Source organism: Pipistrellus kuhlii, unplaced genomic scaffold, assembly GCF_014108245.1.
Source record: "Pipistrellus kuhlii isolate mPipKuh1 unplaced genomic scaffold, mPipKuh1.p scaffold_m20_p_30, whole genome shotgun sequence".
Classification (NCBI taxonomy): Eukaryota; Metazoa; Chordata; class Mammalia; order Chiroptera; family Vespertilionidae; genus Pipistrellus; species Pipistrellus kuhlii.
Window position 1 is genome coordinate 4,876,209 of NW_023425530.1, and position 18,760 is coordinate 4,894,968.

At 49.9% G+C, this 18,760-nt stretch overlaps 1 protein-coding gene across 5 annotated transcripts in view; it reads left to right on the plus strand.

Annotated features, from left to right (window-relative positions):
* Positions 1–18,760, plus strand: part of SLC44A2 (solute carrier family 44 member 2) — a 28,688-nt gene that overhangs the window by 3,027 nt on the left and 6,901 nt on the right. For 2 of the 5 annotated variants that reach the window (XM_036459448.2, XM_036459451.2), the window contains exons 2-10: positions 11,435–11,483; positions 14,907–14,980; positions 15,090–15,174; positions 16,383–16,467; positions 16,649–16,759; positions 16,828–16,888; positions 16,980–17,103; positions 17,220–17,303; positions 17,398–17,510. In XM_036459448.2, the coding sequence (XP_036315341.1) occupies positions 11,435–11,483; positions 14,907–14,980; positions 15,090–15,174; positions 16,383–16,467; positions 16,649–16,759; positions 16,828–16,888; positions 16,980–17,103; positions 17,220–17,303; positions 17,398–17,510 (786 nt within the window). Of the gene's footprint in view, positions 1–10,681; positions 10,812–11,434; positions 11,484–14,906; positions 14,981–15,089; positions 15,175–16,382; positions 16,468–16,648; positions 16,760–16,827; positions 16,889–16,979; positions 17,104–17,219; positions 17,304–17,397; positions 17,511–18,760 lie in introns of those variants that run through there. The other 3 variants (XM_045589217.1, XM_036459449.2, XM_036459450.2) reach the window with 3 other exon arrangements.

Here is an 18,760-nt window from a genome sequence, read left to right on the forward strand (position 1 = left end):
TCTCTCTCATCGATGTTTCTGACTCTATCTCTCCCTTCCTCTCTGCAAAAAATCAATTATATATATATATATATATATATATATATATATATACACACACACACACACACACACACACACACACACATTAAAAAGAGAGAGAGAGAGAACGTATAGAGTCGTGGGCTTCAAAATACAGATGATACTAAAGACTTTATAGCTTTATGATGAAACATCTCCACATCTCCTTGTTTCCTCTCCCAGCCCCATACCGCTGGCTCGGAGGGCACTGGTGTTACAGCAGCTTGTGTTGTCTTCCAAATGGAGTCTAGACCTTAGAACATAGAAAAATGTGCATGTTCTTTATTTCATGGTTTGAGTTCTAGCCGTATGAGGTGGGAATGCGTGTCTGTTTGGTTTGAAGGGGTATGGACAGTGCCTGGCCCTTACTAGATGCTGAACAAATATGTGTTGAATGAGAGGTGTTTGTTTTACATGTTGCTTTTTGTTCTTTCCTTGTTTTTTGTTTTGTTTTTTTGTTTGTTTGGGTTTTTTTTCTTAATATTTGTTGGAGATGATCTCTCATGTCAGTGCCTGGAAAGCTTCCTTAATCATTTTTTTAAAAATATGTTTTTATTGATTTCAGAGAGAGGAAGGGGAGAGAGAAAGAGAGAGAGAGAAATATCAATGGGAGAGAATCATTGATTGGCTGCCTCCTGCACACCCCTTACTGGGGATTGAGCCTGCAACTTGGGCATTTCAGGGCACAGGAAGACACCCAACTAACTGAGCCACACCAGACAGGGCTGAACTTTACATATATATATATATATATATATATATATATATATATATATATATATTTTTTTTTTTTTTTTTTTTTTTTTTACAGAGAGGAAGAGAGAGGGATAGAGAGTTAGAAACATCGATCAGCTGCCTCTTGCACAACCCCCACTGGGGATGTGCCTGCAACCAACGTGCATGCCCTTGACCGGAATCGAACCTGAGACCCTTCTGTCCGCAGGCCGATGCTCTATCCTCTGAGCCAAACCGGTCAGGGCTGAACTTTGTATTGAAACAGAAAATTCATACATAAATACATTCAGATCCTATATTTATGAGGCTCCATGAGCTTTCGCACCCAAGTAACCGGCAGGCAGTTCGGGAGAAATATTACCAGCACCCAGCAGCCTCTCTGCCCAAGGAGGGCTTGTCAGTATTATTATTATATGTTATTTCTTGTGGTTTAAAAAAAAACACCCTTAGCACAAAATTTACTATCGTAACTGTGTTAAGTGTATGAAAAATAAAAAGATTGTACAACAGAGGTGATGTGTGAACCACAAAAGTTAAAACCTCGAGTGTCTGGCCCTCAACAGAAAAAATTGGCAGCCCTCTAGTAAAGCCTTTCTGTCGCCTCAGAAAGTTCTCTGACGTTCTTGCCCCATCCATCCTCAAAGGGAGGATTATTTTTAAACCGATGTAAACACTCTTAAACAACATTAACATATTGTCTGTGGGGGCAGGAAATTAAAATTTAGCCCTCAGCCGCATGGCAGGTTTTAGCCTTCCGCCTGAAAGAGCCCTTCAGAAACGCTCAGCCAGCCGTCCTCTCCACAGGTAACAGCCCAGAGTTTATTCTACTAATCTCCCTCTCCCCCCCCCACTCTGTGGCATTTGTATCTTTTTATAGTTCCTCAGGCTATTTAATGAAAAAGTGTGCTGTTCCCAGAGTAGGATACTGTGTTGCCTTGTAAAAAGATGAAGTAGGTTTAACTTCTCTGATGGGGAACAATGTCTGATTATGTTAGTACTAGAGGCTCGATGCACGAAATTCATGCAAGAGGCCTTCCTTCCCCCGGCTGCTGGCACTGGCTTCCCTCTGGCACTCGACCGGGCTTCCCTCACAGCCCCAGAAGGTCGTCCGGAAGGATTTCCGGTCTAATTAGCATATTATGCTTTTATTATTATTATTGACTAAAGGTCTGGCACAGGAATTCATGCACCAGTGGGGTTCCTCAGCCTGGCCTGTGGGATCGGCTAAAAGCTGCTCTCTGACATCCCCTGAGGAGTCCCGGATTGCAAGAGGGTGCAGGCCAGGTCAAGGGACCCCACGGGTGCACCATCAAGGCTGGGAAGGGACGCAGGAGGTTGGCCAGCCAGGGAGGGACCAGCCTGTCTCGCTCAGTCCCAGATGGGCTGGACCTCAGCAGCATGCTAACCTACCAGAGTGTTTGTCCCCTGGTGGTTAGTGCATGTCATAGCAAGCTGTCAAGTGGCTTTAGCATATCGTTAACATATTACACTTTGATTGGTTGAATGGACGACTGGACACTTAGCATATTAGGCTTTTATTATCTAGGATGGGTGACAAAACTCAGAGCTAAAGAACCAGAAATCTGCTTGTGTATGTGAATGGCAATCCGTGTCTGGAAGGAGGAAAGGGAAATCAGTGAGGAGAACTGCTCCCAGGGAGAGGAAGTGAGAGCTCTTGACCTGGGGTGGCAGGGAGAGTGATTTCCCTTGGTCTGAAGTCTTGTTATGGTATAAGTTTTTATCTTGATGAGCATGCAGGTTGCATAAGCTAAAGTTCATTCACAACTTCCCTCAGCAAACATTTATCGAGCAGGTACCGTGCGCCAGGTTCTGTTCCAGAGGCTGACATTCTAGAAAGGAAACCAGACTAGAAATTAGATGAGTGAGGGAAATTCTTAGAATGCCAGAGAAGGGCCCTGGAGAAAAATTAAGCAGGAAATGGGGTGGGAGTGATCTACAGGGCCTGGAGGCAAAGTTTAAACATTTAAATGGAAGGATCTGCGGAAGCCAGCCTGAGGTGACCCACGAATGAGGGAGGGAGCAGTGTTTCAGGTGGAGGGCACTCGCTGCCTGTGCAAAGGCCCTGTGGTAGGATTGTCTGCTGTGTCTGAGGATAGTGAGGAGGCCCGTGTGGCTGCAGTACAGGGGCTAAGGGCTGGAATGGGAGGAGGGGAGGGCCAGAAGGGGATTGGCGCAGGGTTTGGAGTTTTGTTCTGGGAGATGGAGCTGTTGAGGGTTCTAAGCCGAGGAGGAGCCTGGTCTGACTCAGAGACTGCAGTGGCAGAAACCAGGAGACTGGAACAGAGGCAATAAGACTGGTGGAATACTTAAATCACCTAATACCCAGGTGCTCAATAAACACATCGACAGGAAAAGCTAACCACAGAGTTCTGACTCTCAGCCAGGCTCCGGAGCCAAGCCTGGGCTCTGTTCCAGTCCCGGTTACATTCTTCCTAGTTCTATACCATCTCTACCTTTCGTATCATTGGACCTTTCTTATCTATACCTTTCATAGACCTGAGCCTCAGTTTCTCTATCCATGAAATGGGGTTAACACCACTGTCAGCTCCCTCTGTCTCCAGGGTTCCGTGAACTGATGGGAGTATACAGCCTGTAGCCCAGAGGTTGGTCCATGGCAAATGCTGAGTTATTCATTTATCATAGAGTTTAAGAATAGGGTGTCAGGAGCGGAGTTCAAGTCCCAGCTGCTGCTGGCTGTGTAATTCTGGGCAAGTAATTGAACATTCCTGTGACTCAGTTTCTATATCGTACCATCTGCCCTCAGAGTCCTGTGAGGCTGACCCGAGTTTCTATAAGTAAATGTCTGGCACACCGTAGGCACTCTGCATTTGTTCTCAGCTTTATGACGAATAGAATCCCTTCCAGCTTTCCGTCCCACACGCTGTCCCCAAACCTCTTGTCAAAGGATATCTCATCAGGCACAGACTTCTGGGAAGGCGGGTGAGCCAGACTGGCTGCAGGGGCGAGGCCTTGAGCCTCTGTCGGCTTGGGGACTTGGCCAGTGGACGGCAGCCAGCCGAGGGGGCTGGGTGGCACTGGATGTCCTGGCACCGGCACCATAACCAGGCAGCCTGTGTTGGTTCTCTTATCTCCCACGCCCACTGCTTGGGGCAGGCTGGCCATGGTGCCCAGCAAAGCCAGGACTCGAGGGCCGTCCCCACACCCCACTCCCTCCCCTAGCCTGGCCTACTGGCTCAGCTTTCCCACGCGCACCCCCCCCCCCCGCCATTGTCACGTATTTAGCTCCGTCCCCAGGATCTGGGTGGGAGCCAGAGGGGCCTGGGCTTGTTGACAGCTCCATCCCTCGCCGGCTGTGCAGTCTGAGCCAGTGGCCCCGGCTGGCCCGCTCTGCCCAATGGGACCCCGTCCCCGGTTGGTGTTTGTGCAGCTTTGTGCCCCGGACCTGGGCTAAGTGCTTGTTGAGTATCAAGTCCGGCAAACACCTGTGAAGCAAATGCGGGTGTTAGTCTCCTCCTCCAGCCGGGAGCACGGCAGGCCGGAGAGGAAAAGAACTTGGTTTCCTGGCCTGTGTCGCCAGGGAGCACATGGCATGCCTCATCGCACATGAGACACGCTGGCACAGACCCCCGCTCAGCATGTTGCTTCATGGCCCAGAGACCAGGAAGTGGCAAATTCTAGTAAAAGTGGAGAGAAGAGCCGAAACCGGTTTGGCTCAGTGGACAGAGCGTTGGCCTGTGGACTGAAAGGTCCCAGGTTCGATTCCGGTCAAGGGCATGTACCTTGGTTGCGGGCACATCCCCGGTAGGGGGTGTGCAAGAGGCAGCTGGTCGATGTTTCTCTCTCATCGACGTTTCTAGCTCTCTATCCCTCTCCCTTCCTCTCTGTAAAAAATCAATAAAATATATTATAAAAAAAAAAAAAAGTGTAGAGAAGAAAGGTTCCCAGCTTCGCAGGCCACATACACAGCCTGTCGCTGCCGCTCCGGTCTGCCACTGTGTTGTGAAAGCAGCCAGACTGGAAATGAGTGTGGCTGTGCGCCCCGGGAACTGGACTGATGGCCACTGACATTGGAATAGGCAAGTAGTCCTCCTCTTTTGATGTTTTTCAGCCATTTAAAAACGTAAAGACCCTTTGCGGCTCTGGTTTATGTGAAAACGAGCAGTGGGTGGATCTGTCCCTGCTGACACTTTATCAACTCCTGGCTTCCATGGTTCGGACCCTGTGATAGGCAGGATAATGGCCCCCCCCAAAGACGTCCCCATCCTAATTCCGGGAACCTGTGTCTAAACCACTGTAAATGGCAGAAGGGAACTTGCAGAGGGATTAAATTAAGATTTTGAGCCCTGGCCGGCGTGACTCAGGGGATAGAGTGCCGGCCTGTGGACTGAAGGGGCCCGGGTTCCATTCTGGTCGAGGGCACATGCCTCTGCAGGCTTCTCAGGGCCCGAGCCCTGGTTGGACTCGTTAGGAGGCCACCAATGGATGTGTCTTTCTCATATTGATGGTGCTCTCTCTCTCCACTGTCCCCACTTTGCTCTCTCTAAAAAGCAATGGGGCCAAAACCGGTTTGGCTCAGTGGATAGCGCGTCGGCCTGCGGACTGAAAGGTCCCAGGTTCCATTCCGGTCCCAGGTTGCAGGCACATCCCCAGTAGGGGGTGTACAAGAAGCAACTGATCGATGATTCTCTCTCATTTCTAACTACCCTGTTTCCCCGAAAATAAGACAGTGTCTTATATTAATTTTTGCTCCCAAAGATGCGCTAGGTTTTATTTTCAGGGGATGGCTTATTTTTCCATGAGGAATACGGTACACATTTATTGTTAAATGAAAATAAAGGAAATTTATTACCTGTATATGGTACGATAGTACGGTAGTTGTCAACACAAACCAGACAAACTGTGAATCCTACAGTATCAAGAATTTACTCATTTATTCAATGACAATCATGTCATCATCTTCTGGAACATCATCATAACAATCCAATTCCTAAATTTCTTGTGACTCCATTTCTTTCAGAATCAGTGGACCAAATCTCTCATGTTTAGCTATAGCATTCTGAGACAGAGGCTAGGGGGGCCTTATTTTCGGGGGATGCCTTATATTTCACTCAGAAGGAAACCTGTAAGTAGATCTTATTTCCAAAGGATGTCTTATTTTCGCGGAGACAGCTGATTAATGTTTCTCTCTCATCGATGTTTCTGACTATCTCTCTCTCTTCCTCTCTGTGAAAAATCAATAAAATATATTTTTAAAAAAACACACAAAACAAAACATTGTTGCAAAGATTCGGCAAGTTCCCATCTTCAAAGCCAGCACTCCCATCAAGGACATACCTGTTTCCATTGTCACTGTCTCCTCTGACTCCTCCCAACCTCTTTAAAACCATTGTCCCTGGCCTGCCTGGATAATTCGAGATACATGTCCTATCTCAAAATCCTTAATTTGTTTTATTTAATTATTTCCATTAGTCCCCACCTGAGGATATGTTTCCCATTGCTTTTTATTTATAAAAAAATGGTTTTAATTAATTAAGTTTTTAAAAATATATTTTATTGATTTTTTACAGAGAGGAAGAGAGAGAGAGATAGAGAGTTGGAAACATCGATGAGAGAGAAACATTGATCAGCTGCCTCTTGCACACCCCCCACTGGGGGTGTGCCCGCAACCAAGGTACATGCCCTTGACCGGAATTGAACCCGGGACCCTTCAGTCCGTAGGCTGACGCTCTATCCGCTGAGCAAAACCGGTTTCGGCAGTACTTTTCTTATTGTTGAAAAGATTCAGCCAGTTCCCATCCTGTAGGGTTTGGATCAGGCTCATTATCAGAAGCCATGAGTATTTGCCTCGCCTTTCCTTCCTTCCTTCCTTCCTTCCCCATCCACTAATATTAGTAAGGGCTGGTGGAATCCATGAGGTGACAGTACCTATGCTCCCTCTGTGTTTCCTGAGTGCCCGTCAGGCCAGGCGCCCCTCTCTGCATCTCCAGTTCCCTCTCACAGAGGGATAACTCAAGTTTACACAGCAAGGTCATCGGCAGCCCTGAGAGCTGTCTGAGATTTCCCGAAGTGTCTTCCCGGCCCGGCCTGCTTATGCTTCTGCCCAGACGCCCTCGGTGGCTCCCACTCGCCCATCACACCTGGTGTGGGGGCGCGCCGCTCGCCGCCTCCCTCCCTGCGCGGTGGTCTCTGCAGTCACACGGGTGGACGATAGGCCCTCCAGCACGGTGAAGGGCAGAGCCAGTGTCTGAAAGGCCCTCCTTCGTTAGCTCCAGCTGTTGAGTGGCTGCTCCCACTCTGCCCGTCTGGCTGCCGTATAACGGACACAGGGAGCTTGTGGAGTTTCTTTCTCTCTCCTCCACCGTGCTTCCCAGTCTCACCTCCTCTCAGATGGTAGAAATGTGCTCCGGTGTTTTCCCTTCATACTTGTAATCATTTTGAGTTTTCATGTATGTGCGTGACTAATCCATGTGGAATTGTTTTGCTATGTATAGCGGTGGAGTGAACTTTCTTTTCTTCCAAATGCATTCAAGCCAGTCACTGATTTATCCTTTCTCTGCCAACTGGAAATTCCACATTCGTCATGTATTGAATTCTTTTATGTATAAAATTCACAAATTCGTTTTTAAAACATTTTTAATTGATTCCAGAGAGAGGAAGGAAGAGAGGGAGAGAGCTGAGAAACATCGGATCAGTTGTCTCCCACACTCACCCCGACCAGGGATCAACTGGGAATCAAACCCACCACCCTTTGGTGTAGAGATGATGCTCCAACCAACTGAGCCACACTGGCCAGCGCTCAAATTAAATTACTTTTATTTTTTAATATATATTTTATTGATTTTTTTTATAGAGAGGAAGGGAGAGGGATAGAGAATTAGAAACATTGATGAAAAGAAACATCGATCAGCTGCCTCCTGCACACACCCCACATTGGGGATGTGCCCGCAACCAAGGTACATGCCCTTGACTGGAATCGGACCCTGGACCTCTCAGTCTCCAGACCGACGCTCTTCCACTGAGCCAAACCGGTTTCGGCAAAATGAGGTGATTTTCATGGAGGGGAAAGGGTGCTGTTTTAGAGAAAGCTTCTCAGAGGAGGTGCTGTTTGAGCAGAGGCCTGAAGTAAGTGGAGCCTCAGGGACTCAGGGGAGAGCTTGCCAGGTGGCGGGGTCAAGTGCAAAGAGTTGAGACCAGGCCTGGTGAGTTTTCGGTATAATCAGAAGACCAGTAAGGCTAGAATGGAACGAGCAAAAGGGAGAGAAGGAGGAGGTGAGGGCAGTGGGTGGGGGGACAGGGCCTTGTGGGCTATAGTTGGGCTTCTCTTCGGAATGAGGTGGGAGCCATGGAGGGCTCTGGACAGAGAAAGGATGTGCTCTGACTCAGATGTTTACAGACCTCGCTGGCTGCGTTGGGAGGAACACAGTGGGAGGTAAGAGTGGGAGCTGGGAGACCTGGGCGGAGACACCTACCCTGCTCCGGGCAAAAGATGACCACCCTAGCCGAAACCGGTTTGGCTCAGTGGATAGAGCGTCGGCCTGCGGACTGAAAGGTCCCAGGTTCGATTCCGGTCAAGGGCATGTACCTTGTTTGCGGGCACATCCCCGGTAGGGGGTGTGCAAGAGGCAGCTGATCGATGATTCTCTCTCATTGATGTTTCTCTCTCTCCCTCTCTGTAAAAAAATCGATAAAATATATTTAAAATAAAGATGACCACCCTGTGACTAGGGTTCGGGGCCAAGGAGAGGGTGAGACGTGTTTGGATACTGGGTAGATTCTGAAGATTGAGCTGATATTAAGCCGAGAGACATCCCCGGTTTCTGGACTGAGTGCTCTGGAAGAGAGCTGCCATTTCTGAGTCCAGCAGGTTGGGGGCCGGTTGGGAGGGATCGGCTGTGGCGGTGCTGAGTGTGGGGTGCCCATGAGAACCCCATGTGGGCCGCTGGGAGCTAGGAGTCTCAGGGGTGGGCGGCTTAGGGGACAGGCCTTCGCAGGGACAGACATTTGGGAATCATCAGGACGGAGTTGGTTGAAGTCCTGCATTGACAGGAGTGACCCCAAGAGGCCGGGTGTATCTGGGAGGAGAAGAGGCTGCGGCCCGCCTGGGCACCACGCAGACTGCGTGGGGTGGGACAGCTGGCAGGGACCGCAGGAACTCAGGGTTTCTTTAGGAGACCTGGCCATCCAAGGGCATGGCTGGGAGCCCTGAGCCTCGCCTGTTTGCTGAAGGCTGTGGGCCAGGGGTCAGGTAGGGCCTCCACGGCTGTGGGCCACTAGGAGGAGACGGCCATTCCCTAGGAATGCTGGGTTAGTGATCAGAGTGGGGCCGGCGGGGTGGGGCTCTGAAGCAGCAGCTGTAATTAATGAGCACCAACTGTATGCGACCACACTGTCTAACCCCATGTTAGCTGTACATCCCACACTGAATGTATATTCCTGCCGACCGCACCCACATGACAGCTGTATGTAGGTAACGATGCTGTAAAGCAGTGTTTCCCAAACTTTTGACATATGTGTACCCCTTCTATAATTTCCGTAACGCTGAGTACCCCTCATGCTCATGAGAATGTAGACTTAGTAGGCACAGCTAAGCAGGGTGCAGTGCATATCCCCACCAAACTCTTCCCGTACCCCTGGGTGTGCGCGTGCCACACTTTGGGAAACACTGCTCCGTGTTTACTGAATACTTTAGTAACGTATGCAACTGGCCCCAATGACTGTTGGGAGATGCAGTGACATTGAGGGAGTATACGGTTTACATGGAGGTGGGTGGGTGGTGTAGGGAGGACAGCCGGCTGACGTTGCACCCTCTGCCGATTGTATACCTCCCGCTAGCTGAATACCTCCACCCTTACTGTGCACCCCACACTGACTAATCACCCCCGTGGCAGCTGACTCCCTCCGTGCCAGCTGTACGATTCCACACCGACTGTCAGTGCCTCTGCCTGTGCCCCGTGCATCCCCGTGCCCACACGGGTCATACACCCCTCCCCTGACAGCCCAGAACCTCCATTTCTACTGTAAATCCAGGCCAGCTGTATACCTCTGGCAGCCCACGCCTGGTCTTTGACTAGTTTTGTTTTTTTGCTTTAGTCCCATTTCACGGTTGAGGAAACTGAGGCTCAGGGAAGGCAAGGTGCTGGCCTAAGTGTTCTCTGGCTCTGTGTGTGTGTGTGTGTGTGTGTGTGTGTGTGTGTGTGGCGGGGGATGGGGGGATATTTGAATCCAGGGCCACCCAGTAGATATTGGCTCCACGACACAGGGAAACTGGTGTCCAGCCCAGAGCCTGCTCCCGCAGAAACTCAAACAAACCCTGTTCCCCCAAACCGTGGCTCCTGGATTCACGATGTGAGAGTGTGCAGGGGTGATGGCTCAAGGGTGTAGCTTTGGGAGCCATACAGGGGCCCCTAGGGGCTGCGGGGGCCCCCCAACGCGCGTTTTTAAGAAACTGGCGGTGTGGGTTTTTGTATGGATTCTCCCAATGTTTTTAACTGTTGTCATTTAATTTTATTTTTTTTTTAAGTGCGGCTGAAAATAAAATACGCCCACGTGGTTGGAGAATTTTCAGCTCAAATACTTAACATTCGTAACAGTTGGGTGTTTGGGGCCAGCCACCGGCCGGCTTTGTGCCTCAGTTTCCATATCTAGAGAATGGGGGGCTATGGGGTGCCCTTTTGGGGCTGAGAAGTTGGTCCTGCGGTGTGGCCCGGAGAAGGGTGGGGTGGGGGGAAGAGGGAGGGAGGGGAAGGGCGGGGGGCCCGGGGCCAGGGGGAAGCGGGTGCCCGCTGGGGGCGGGGCGGGCGGGCTAAATCGGGCGGCGGGTGAGTGGCGGGAGCAGCTGCCCCGCCCCGCCCTCCGGCCGGCGCCGGGCGCTCCGCGGGCCGGTCGGACTGGTTCGGGCCCCGCCCGGCTCCGGGCTGGGAGGAGCCGCCGGGCGGTCGGGCCGGCCCTCCCTCGGGACACCCAGCGGCCGGACCCAGAGCGGGGCGGCGGCGCGGGGATGGGGGGCGAGCGGCAGCATTACTACGGCAAGCACGGTAGGCGGCCGGGGGGGGGGGGGGAGCGATCTCTGCCGGTAGCGCCCCCGCCCCCCGCAATCACTGCCAACACCCGCACCCCAACCTTCCCCCGCCCCCCGCAATCACTGCCAGCACCCGCACCCCAACCTTCCCCCGCCCCCGCAATCACTGCCAGCACCCGCACCCCAACCTTCCCCCGCCCCCCGCAATCACTGCCAGCACCCGCACCCCAACCTTCCCCCGCCCCCCGCAATCACTGCCAGCACCCGCACCCCAACCTTCCCCCGCCCCCCGCAATCACTGCCAGCACCCGCACCCCAATCTTCCCCGAGAGCCTCTCCAAGTTCCCCCCGAACCTCTCACCCAAAGGGCCCGTCCTTGCAGCCCTCTCCCCAGTACTCCTGTGGGGTCCCCCGGGGACCCCCATTCCAGCCCCCTCCCCAGTGGGTGGCCTCCGGCTGGGACACCCAATGGCCGGTCCTCCCCCGCTGGCCGCCCTGCGCGGGGCTTGGGTGTGTCCTCTCCCCGAGGCTGGGGGCGGGGGGCCTGCGGGGTCTCTGAGACGTTACCTGGGACCGAGATCCCCCCGGGTGGGCTCCCGGCGCCTTCCTGGCCACCCAGCGCTGCCTTCTGACTTTCAGGAACGCCGCAGAAGTATGACCCCACCTTCAAAGGACCCATTTACAACCGGTAAGGGCTCTGGGCTGCTGGGGGTGGGGGGCGGGGGCAGGGGGGTGTCTGCTCAGACTGTCCCCCCTGCTTCTTCACGCTTCACACTCCCGGATCTGTTCTCCAACAAACTGGTGATAAATGTTTTCCCACTTGACGACGAAAGGATTCATTTCCTTAGTATAAAGAGTCCTTACAAATGAACTAAAAAAAAAAAAAGAAACTCAGGCAAAAGACTGGAACAAGAAATACTGTAGACGATGAAGTTATGGAAAAATGTCCCAAACGCAGTGGAAAGTAAAGGGTTATAATTTAAAACAATAACCAAATAGAATTTCCTATCACAGATTAGCAAAGATTAAGTAGATTAACACACGTGTTCCGCATGGAAAGTAATTGTTGCAGGTTTTTTTCTTCACGGGAATACGGAAATGCGAACATTTTAAGTGTGTATGTTTTTGTTCCAAAGATTAAAATTCTAGAGGGGAATAAGTTTTAATAAACCTTGCACACATGGGCCAAATTGTACGAAATAGCTGTCTTTTTAAAAATGGCAAAATCAGCCGAAACCGGTTTGGCTCAGTGGTTAGAGCGTCGGCTTGGGGACTGAAAGGTCCCGGGTTCGATTCCGGTCAAGGGCATGTACCTTGGTTGCGGGCATATCCCCAGTAGGGGGTGTGCAAGAGGCAGCTGATCGATGACTCTCTCTCATCGATGTTTCTAATTCTCTATCTCTCTCCCTTCCTCTCTGTACAAAATCAATAAAATATATTTTAAAAAAAAATAAATAAAAATAAATAAATAAAAATGGCAAAATCAGCCGAAACCGGTTTGGCTCAGTGGATAGAGCGTTGGCCTATGGACTGAAAGGTCCCAGGTTTGATTCCGGTCAAGGGCATGTACATTGGGTTGCAGGCACATTCCCAGTAGGGGGTGTGCAAGAAGCAGCTGGTCGTTGTTTCTCTCTCATCGATGTTTCTAACTCTCTATCCCTCTCCCTTCCTCTCTGTAAAAAAATCAATAAAATATATTTTAAAAAACATAAAATAAAAATGGCGAAATCTAACCATCTGAATGTCCATCCTTTGCAACTAGTTAGCTAAGTTACAGTGGAATCTTAGGTTAATATTACACAGCTGTTAAAATGTATGAGTCCCGCCTGGGTTAGTGTGCTCGATGGTTAGAGCTTCGGCCCTTGCACCATAGGTTCGATTTCACAACAATATTTCTCTCTCCCTCTCCCTCTCCCTCTCCCTCTCCCTCTCCCTCTCCCTCTCCCTCTCCCTCTCCATCTCCCCCTCTCTCCCTTCCACTCTCTATAAAAGATCAGTGGACATGAACACACCCTCCTATGCAGGGACCCACACCTTCTCTACCACTTCTCACCTGGTAATTCCTTTAGGTTTCCATCTGAAATTCACTTTTTCTGAGGTCTTCGGAACTGTCTTGGAAAATCTGAGCATAACAATCACCAAGAACATTGTAGTTATTTATTACTTTTCCCCTTCATCCATCTGGTCTAAATAGCTGGGATTTTTAGTATTTGTCTGACGGTGTTTTAGACACCAGAGTGCCTTCTAATTATGACATCGTCGCTGTTTTTCCATGTCTCCACTTACGTGTTTATATTCCAGCAACCGCCCTGTTCCAGCAAACAGGAACCTATTCACAAGAGTAGATACAAGAAGACTGTTCACTGACTTGTTAATAGAGGAGCTGAGGCCTACCCTGTTTCCCCGAAAATAAGACAGTGTCTTATATTAATTTTTCTCCCAAAGTTGCGCTAGGTCTTATTTTCAGGGGATGTCTTATCTTTCCATGCGCTAGGTCTTATTTTCGGAGGATGTCTTATTTTCGGGGAAACACCGTATTAAACATTTTAAGAGTTTATTTTAGCAAAAACAAATTCAAACCCGGCGGCACCAAATCCGAAGTGGTTAGACATGTTCTTCTGAGGGAGCTCAGGAAGGTAGTTTTATAGAGAAGGTGGACACCAACTAAGAAAATTATTGATGGGCTGTGGCTTACAACCTTTGCGTTTTGATTTTGTAAACGTGAGACACTCATAGGCTTTGATTTTTTTGGATTGCTGCCTAAATTGCTAAGGTATTAGGGCCACCTCGGTCTCATGGTCTCCTGGTTTAATTAATGTAATGGTCTTCATAATGCTTTATTCATTCATTCATACATTTCATTCATAAATTCAACTTGAAATTCATATCGATTCTGTCAGGCAAGGTACTAACCGCAATAATTGACGTTGTGGAGTGATGGACATTCATGCCTGAGGTGGTAAAGCTGACTGGCCTTGGTTTTGAAGATATAGTGGGCATTTCCCAGTGAGTCAAAGTGAGGAATAGTAAAAAATAAGTAAATAAATAAATAAATCCTTGCTGAGGATTAATATAGCAACAACAACAAAATGTACAAGAGTCCTAAGTGATGATATGGATCCCTCAATATAGTAAGCAAAAATTGCAAGACACAGAACAGGAAGTATGTCATCACACTTAAGAAGAAAAAATTTAACATTAATACCTAATAAATAACTCAAAGGACTGACTAGCAGGTTACTTATGAGCAGGCAGGGGTATGTGTATGTGTGGAGGGACAGACTTATTTCTTTATTGTATACATCCCTATTTTGCTGTTTTGATTTTTACCATGTTCATATATTTTTTTAAATTTTTATTTGTTGGCCAAAACCGGTTTGGCTCAGTGGATAGAGTGTCAGCCTGCGGACTCAAGGGTCCCAGGTTCAATTCCGGTCAAGGGCATGTACTTTGATTGCGGGCACATCCCCAGTAGGGTGGTGTGCAGGAGGCAGCTAATCGATGTTTCTCTCTCATCAATGTTTCTGATTCTCTATCCCTCTCCCTTTCTCTCTGTAAAAAATCAATAAAATATATTTAAAGATTTATTTGTTGATTTTTGAGAGAGAGAGGGGAAAAAAACATCAATTTATTGTTCCACCTATTTATACATTCATTGGTTGATTTTGTATTTGCCCTGACCAGGGGTCGAACCCACGCTCTTGGCATATAGGGACGACATCCTAACCAACTGAACTTCCTGGCCAAGGCTCATCTATTTATTTTTATTTATTTATTTATTTATTTATTTATTTATTTATTTTTACTGTAATATTGAACCTTATAAAAATAATTTAAAATTAGGAAGAAATCATTAATATGTAATGCTGGTAAGGATGTGAGGAAATGGGCGCTCTCCATCGAAGGAGAGCTGCACATTGCTGCAATCCGCTCTGAGGACGGTACCGTTACGGAGTGAAATTTGAAGCGTACGTGCCCTTTGGTACAGCATCTGCATGGGTCAGGAGCGTGTGTCCGAATCACACGTGGGCGAGAGTGTGTGCGGGGTACCGTGGGCCTGCGATCCTCAGGGCTCCGAGGCGCCCACCCTGACACGGCCTCTCGCTCCCAGGGGCTGCACAGACGTCATCTGCTGTGTGTTCCTCCTCCTGGCCATCGTGGGCTACGTGGCGGTGGGGATCATCGGTGAGTGCAGGGAACGGGGCGGAGGGTCCGCGGCGAGGGGAAGCCGCCGCCGCCGCCGCCTCTGGGTCAGGAGGGGGGCAGTGCCTCAGTTCTCTGCATGCCTCCACAGCTTGGACCCATGGAGACCCCCGAAAGGTGATCTACCCCACTGACAGCCGCGGCCAGTTCTGCGGGCAAAAGGGCACAAAAAATGCGTAAGTCTAGCTCCCTATTGCCTGGCGGGTCCGGGGAGGCGGGGGCGGGAGGGCCTCAGGAGCTCTGGGGAGGAGGTTCTAGGCTTCTCCTACCCTGTTTCCCCGAAAATAAGACGGTGTCTTATATTAATTTTTGCTCCCAAAGATGCTCTAGGTCTTATTTTCAGGGGATGGCTTATTTTTCCATGAAGAAGAATACGGTACACATTTATTGTTAAATGGAAATAAGGGAAATTTATTACCTGTATACGGTACGGTAGTACGGTAGTTGTCAGCACAAACCAGACAAACTGTGAATCCTACAGTATCAAGAATTGACCCATTTATTCAGTGACAATCATGTCATCATCTTCTGGAACATCATCATAACAATCCAATTCCTGAATTTCCTGGTGAATTTCTTGTGACTCCTAGGGGGGCCTTATATTTCACTCAGAAGGAAACCTATCAGTAGGTCTTATTTTCGGAGGATGTCTTATTTTCAGGGAAACACGGTACTTGCAGCCATCCATTAGTCCAGTCAACAAACATTTATAAAACTCCCACCATCTCCAGCCACTGTATTAGGCCTTGGGGACACGGCATTAAATGGGACATTAAGCCGAAACCGGTTTGGCTCCGTGGATAGAGCGTCGGCCTGCGGACTGAAAGGTGCCGGGTTTGATTCCGGTCAAGGGCATGTACGTTGGTTGCGGGCACATCCCCAGTAGGGGGTGTGCAAGAGGCAGCTGATCGATGTTTCTTTCTCATCAATGTTTCTAACTCTATCCCTCTCTGTAAAAAAAAATCAATAAAATAAAATAAAAAAGGATAAATGGGACATGAAGAGCCTTGTTTTAGGGGAGAGACTGAGAGGAGACGCTATGGGATCTGAGGTCGGTCATGACAGCTGAGGTAACAGAGTGAGTTCTTTTACTTCGCCTGTAACAGTGAGGGTCCCAGCACTCCCGGCTGTGTGACCTAGGGCACGTGTCTCAACCTCTCTGAACTTTATTTTCCTCATCTCCAAACTGGGGATTCTAACAGTCCCACTCTAACGAGGCGGTGGTGATGGCTGGATGAGCCTATCTGTGTTCGGGGCTTAGAAAGTGCTTGACATGAAGCTGCTGCCGCCGCAGTTATTGTTGTTGCTGTCATGAAGACATTTTGCCAGTAGATAGGGTGGTTGAGAAGTCTTGACAGTTTCCATCGCCCTTTCCCAACCCCAGGAACAAACCCTACCTGTTTTATTTCAACATTGTGAAGTGTGCCAGCCCCCTCGTCCTGCTGGAATTCCAGTGTCCCACCCCCCAGGTAACGTGTCCGCTTCCCACCCCTTCCTCTGTCCCCCATTTCCAGCGCCAGGCCCTTGTTCTGTAGCGGTGACTTCTCGCCCAGCTTTTTCCTTTGCCCTGGTGAGTGGGAGGTGGAACCTCTATTTTGAGTGGGGACCAGGTGTCTGACCCCACCCAACCCTGCCTCCTGCTCCCCCAAGATCTGCGTGGAGAAGTGCCCCAACCGATACCTCACCTATCTGAGTGCTCGCAGCTCCCCGGACTTTGAGTACTACAAGCAGTTCTGCGTGCCCGGCTTCCAGAACAACAAGGTGAGGGGAGCCCGGGCGGGGCCGGGGGAGGGCGCCGGTCTGGGGGATTAACTGTCCCCTCTCCACAGGCTGCGGCTGAGGTGCTTCGGGATGGTGACTGCCCCCCTGTGCTCATTCCTAGCACACCGCGTGAGTGCGGGGTCCTGGGAGCTCCGGTGGGGCGTGGGCAGGTGTCAGGGGCTCGGCCTGACACTGCCGCCCCGTCCCCTGCTCTCTGTAGTGGCCCAACGATGCTTCCCCGCCATCCACGCCCACAAGGGGGTCCTCATGGTGGGCAACGCGACGACCTATGATGATGGGGACGGCGTCCGGAAAAACATCACTGAGCTGGTCGAGGGTGCCAAGTGAGGACTGCCGGCCTGTCGCACCGCATGGCGCCTTCCTGGGCGGGACAGGGCATCCCCCGGGGCTGGGCCAGTCAGGGAGGGGTCTGACGCCACCCTCGTATGCCTTACCCCAGGAAGGCCAACGGGGTCCTGGAGGCTCGGCAGCTGGCCATGCGGATCTTTGAGGATTACACCGTCTCCTGGTACTGGATCGTCATGTAAGACGGGACGGGCAGTGGCCTCTCCGGGGCTGGGCAGTCTGAAGCTGATGAGAGGGTGGGGACCACTCATGCCCCCCGTTTCATCCCTCAGAGGCCTGGTCATCGCCATGTTGATGAGCCTCCTGTTCATCGTGCTGCTCCGCTTCCTGGCTGGCATTATGGTCTGGGTGATGATCGTCATGGTGATTCTGGTGCTGGGCTACGGTGCGTCTCGCCCTCCCTGCCTGCTCCCCTCCTCAGAGCCCGCAAAATGCTCGGGCCCTTTAACCTTGGCACTGGCCCATTAAGCATCTTCTAAGCCATCAGATGTCCTCTACCTTGTCCTACACCCGTGGGCTAAATCATAGTCTTCCAGACTGGGCCTGGATCTGTATCTCAGGGCACCAAAAGGCTACAAGCAGACCACTTAGGACAGTGGCTCATGACACATGCTCTGGCACCAGGAAGCTGGGGGTTCAAATGCCGGTTTTGCCAACTCCTCACTCTGTGGCCTCTGGCAAGTGACTCAACCGCCCTGTGCCTCAATTTTTTCTTCTATGAAATGGGGATAATTAATATTTACTAGTTAGGAAGCTTAATGAGAAGAAGGCAGTATGTGGAGGAGATGGAGCTGAGACTTAAGGAACCAGCAGGCCAAACTCAAAACCCAGTGCTGTAGAGTCCGATTATTCTTTTTTATAGAGGCTTTAAGGAAAAAAGTTTTTATTGACTTGAGAGAGAGAGAAACATTGATGTGAGAGAGAAACATGGATTGGTTGCCTCCCTTACGTTCTGGGACTGACCCCACAAACTGAGCATGTGCCCTGACCAGGAATCAACTGGTAACTCTTTGGCATATGGGACGATGCTCAACCAACTGAGCCACACTGTGCAAGGCCTGATTATTCATTTACACGCTCCATTTGGAACGATGGCCTTATATGCAACCCAATCCGAGGACACAGATATCAAAATATTCATGTTAATAGTAGTTTCTATCTGGATACTGGAATTTTAGGCAACTAGACCTTTTTTTTTTTTTTTTTTTTTTTTTTTTTTTTTTTTTTTACTTTATCTGTATTTTACAATTTTCTTCTACAAAGAGCTAAGAGGAATGCTAAAAATTCCTAATGCTACCCCATTGGACGTTAACACCCATGTCCTCCCTTACTACCCATGAATCATTGTTACAGAGTTGCAAGGGGTCAGGAAAGCCTCAGGCATACAGCATCCTGACATTCATTCATTCATTCATTCATTCATTCATTCAACATGTCCTGAGTGTCTTTTGTAGCCTAGGCAGTTTTCTACGTGGTGGGATTATAGCATTGAACAAAACAGGACAAACCTTTGCTCCTGAGGAGCTTATATTCCTGGAGGTATGGAGTAGATGGACGAGAAAAACAAAACAAAACAGAAAACCCTCTAGGATATCAAAGCAGAGAAGGGGGATAAGAAGTTGGGAGTGCGAGAGG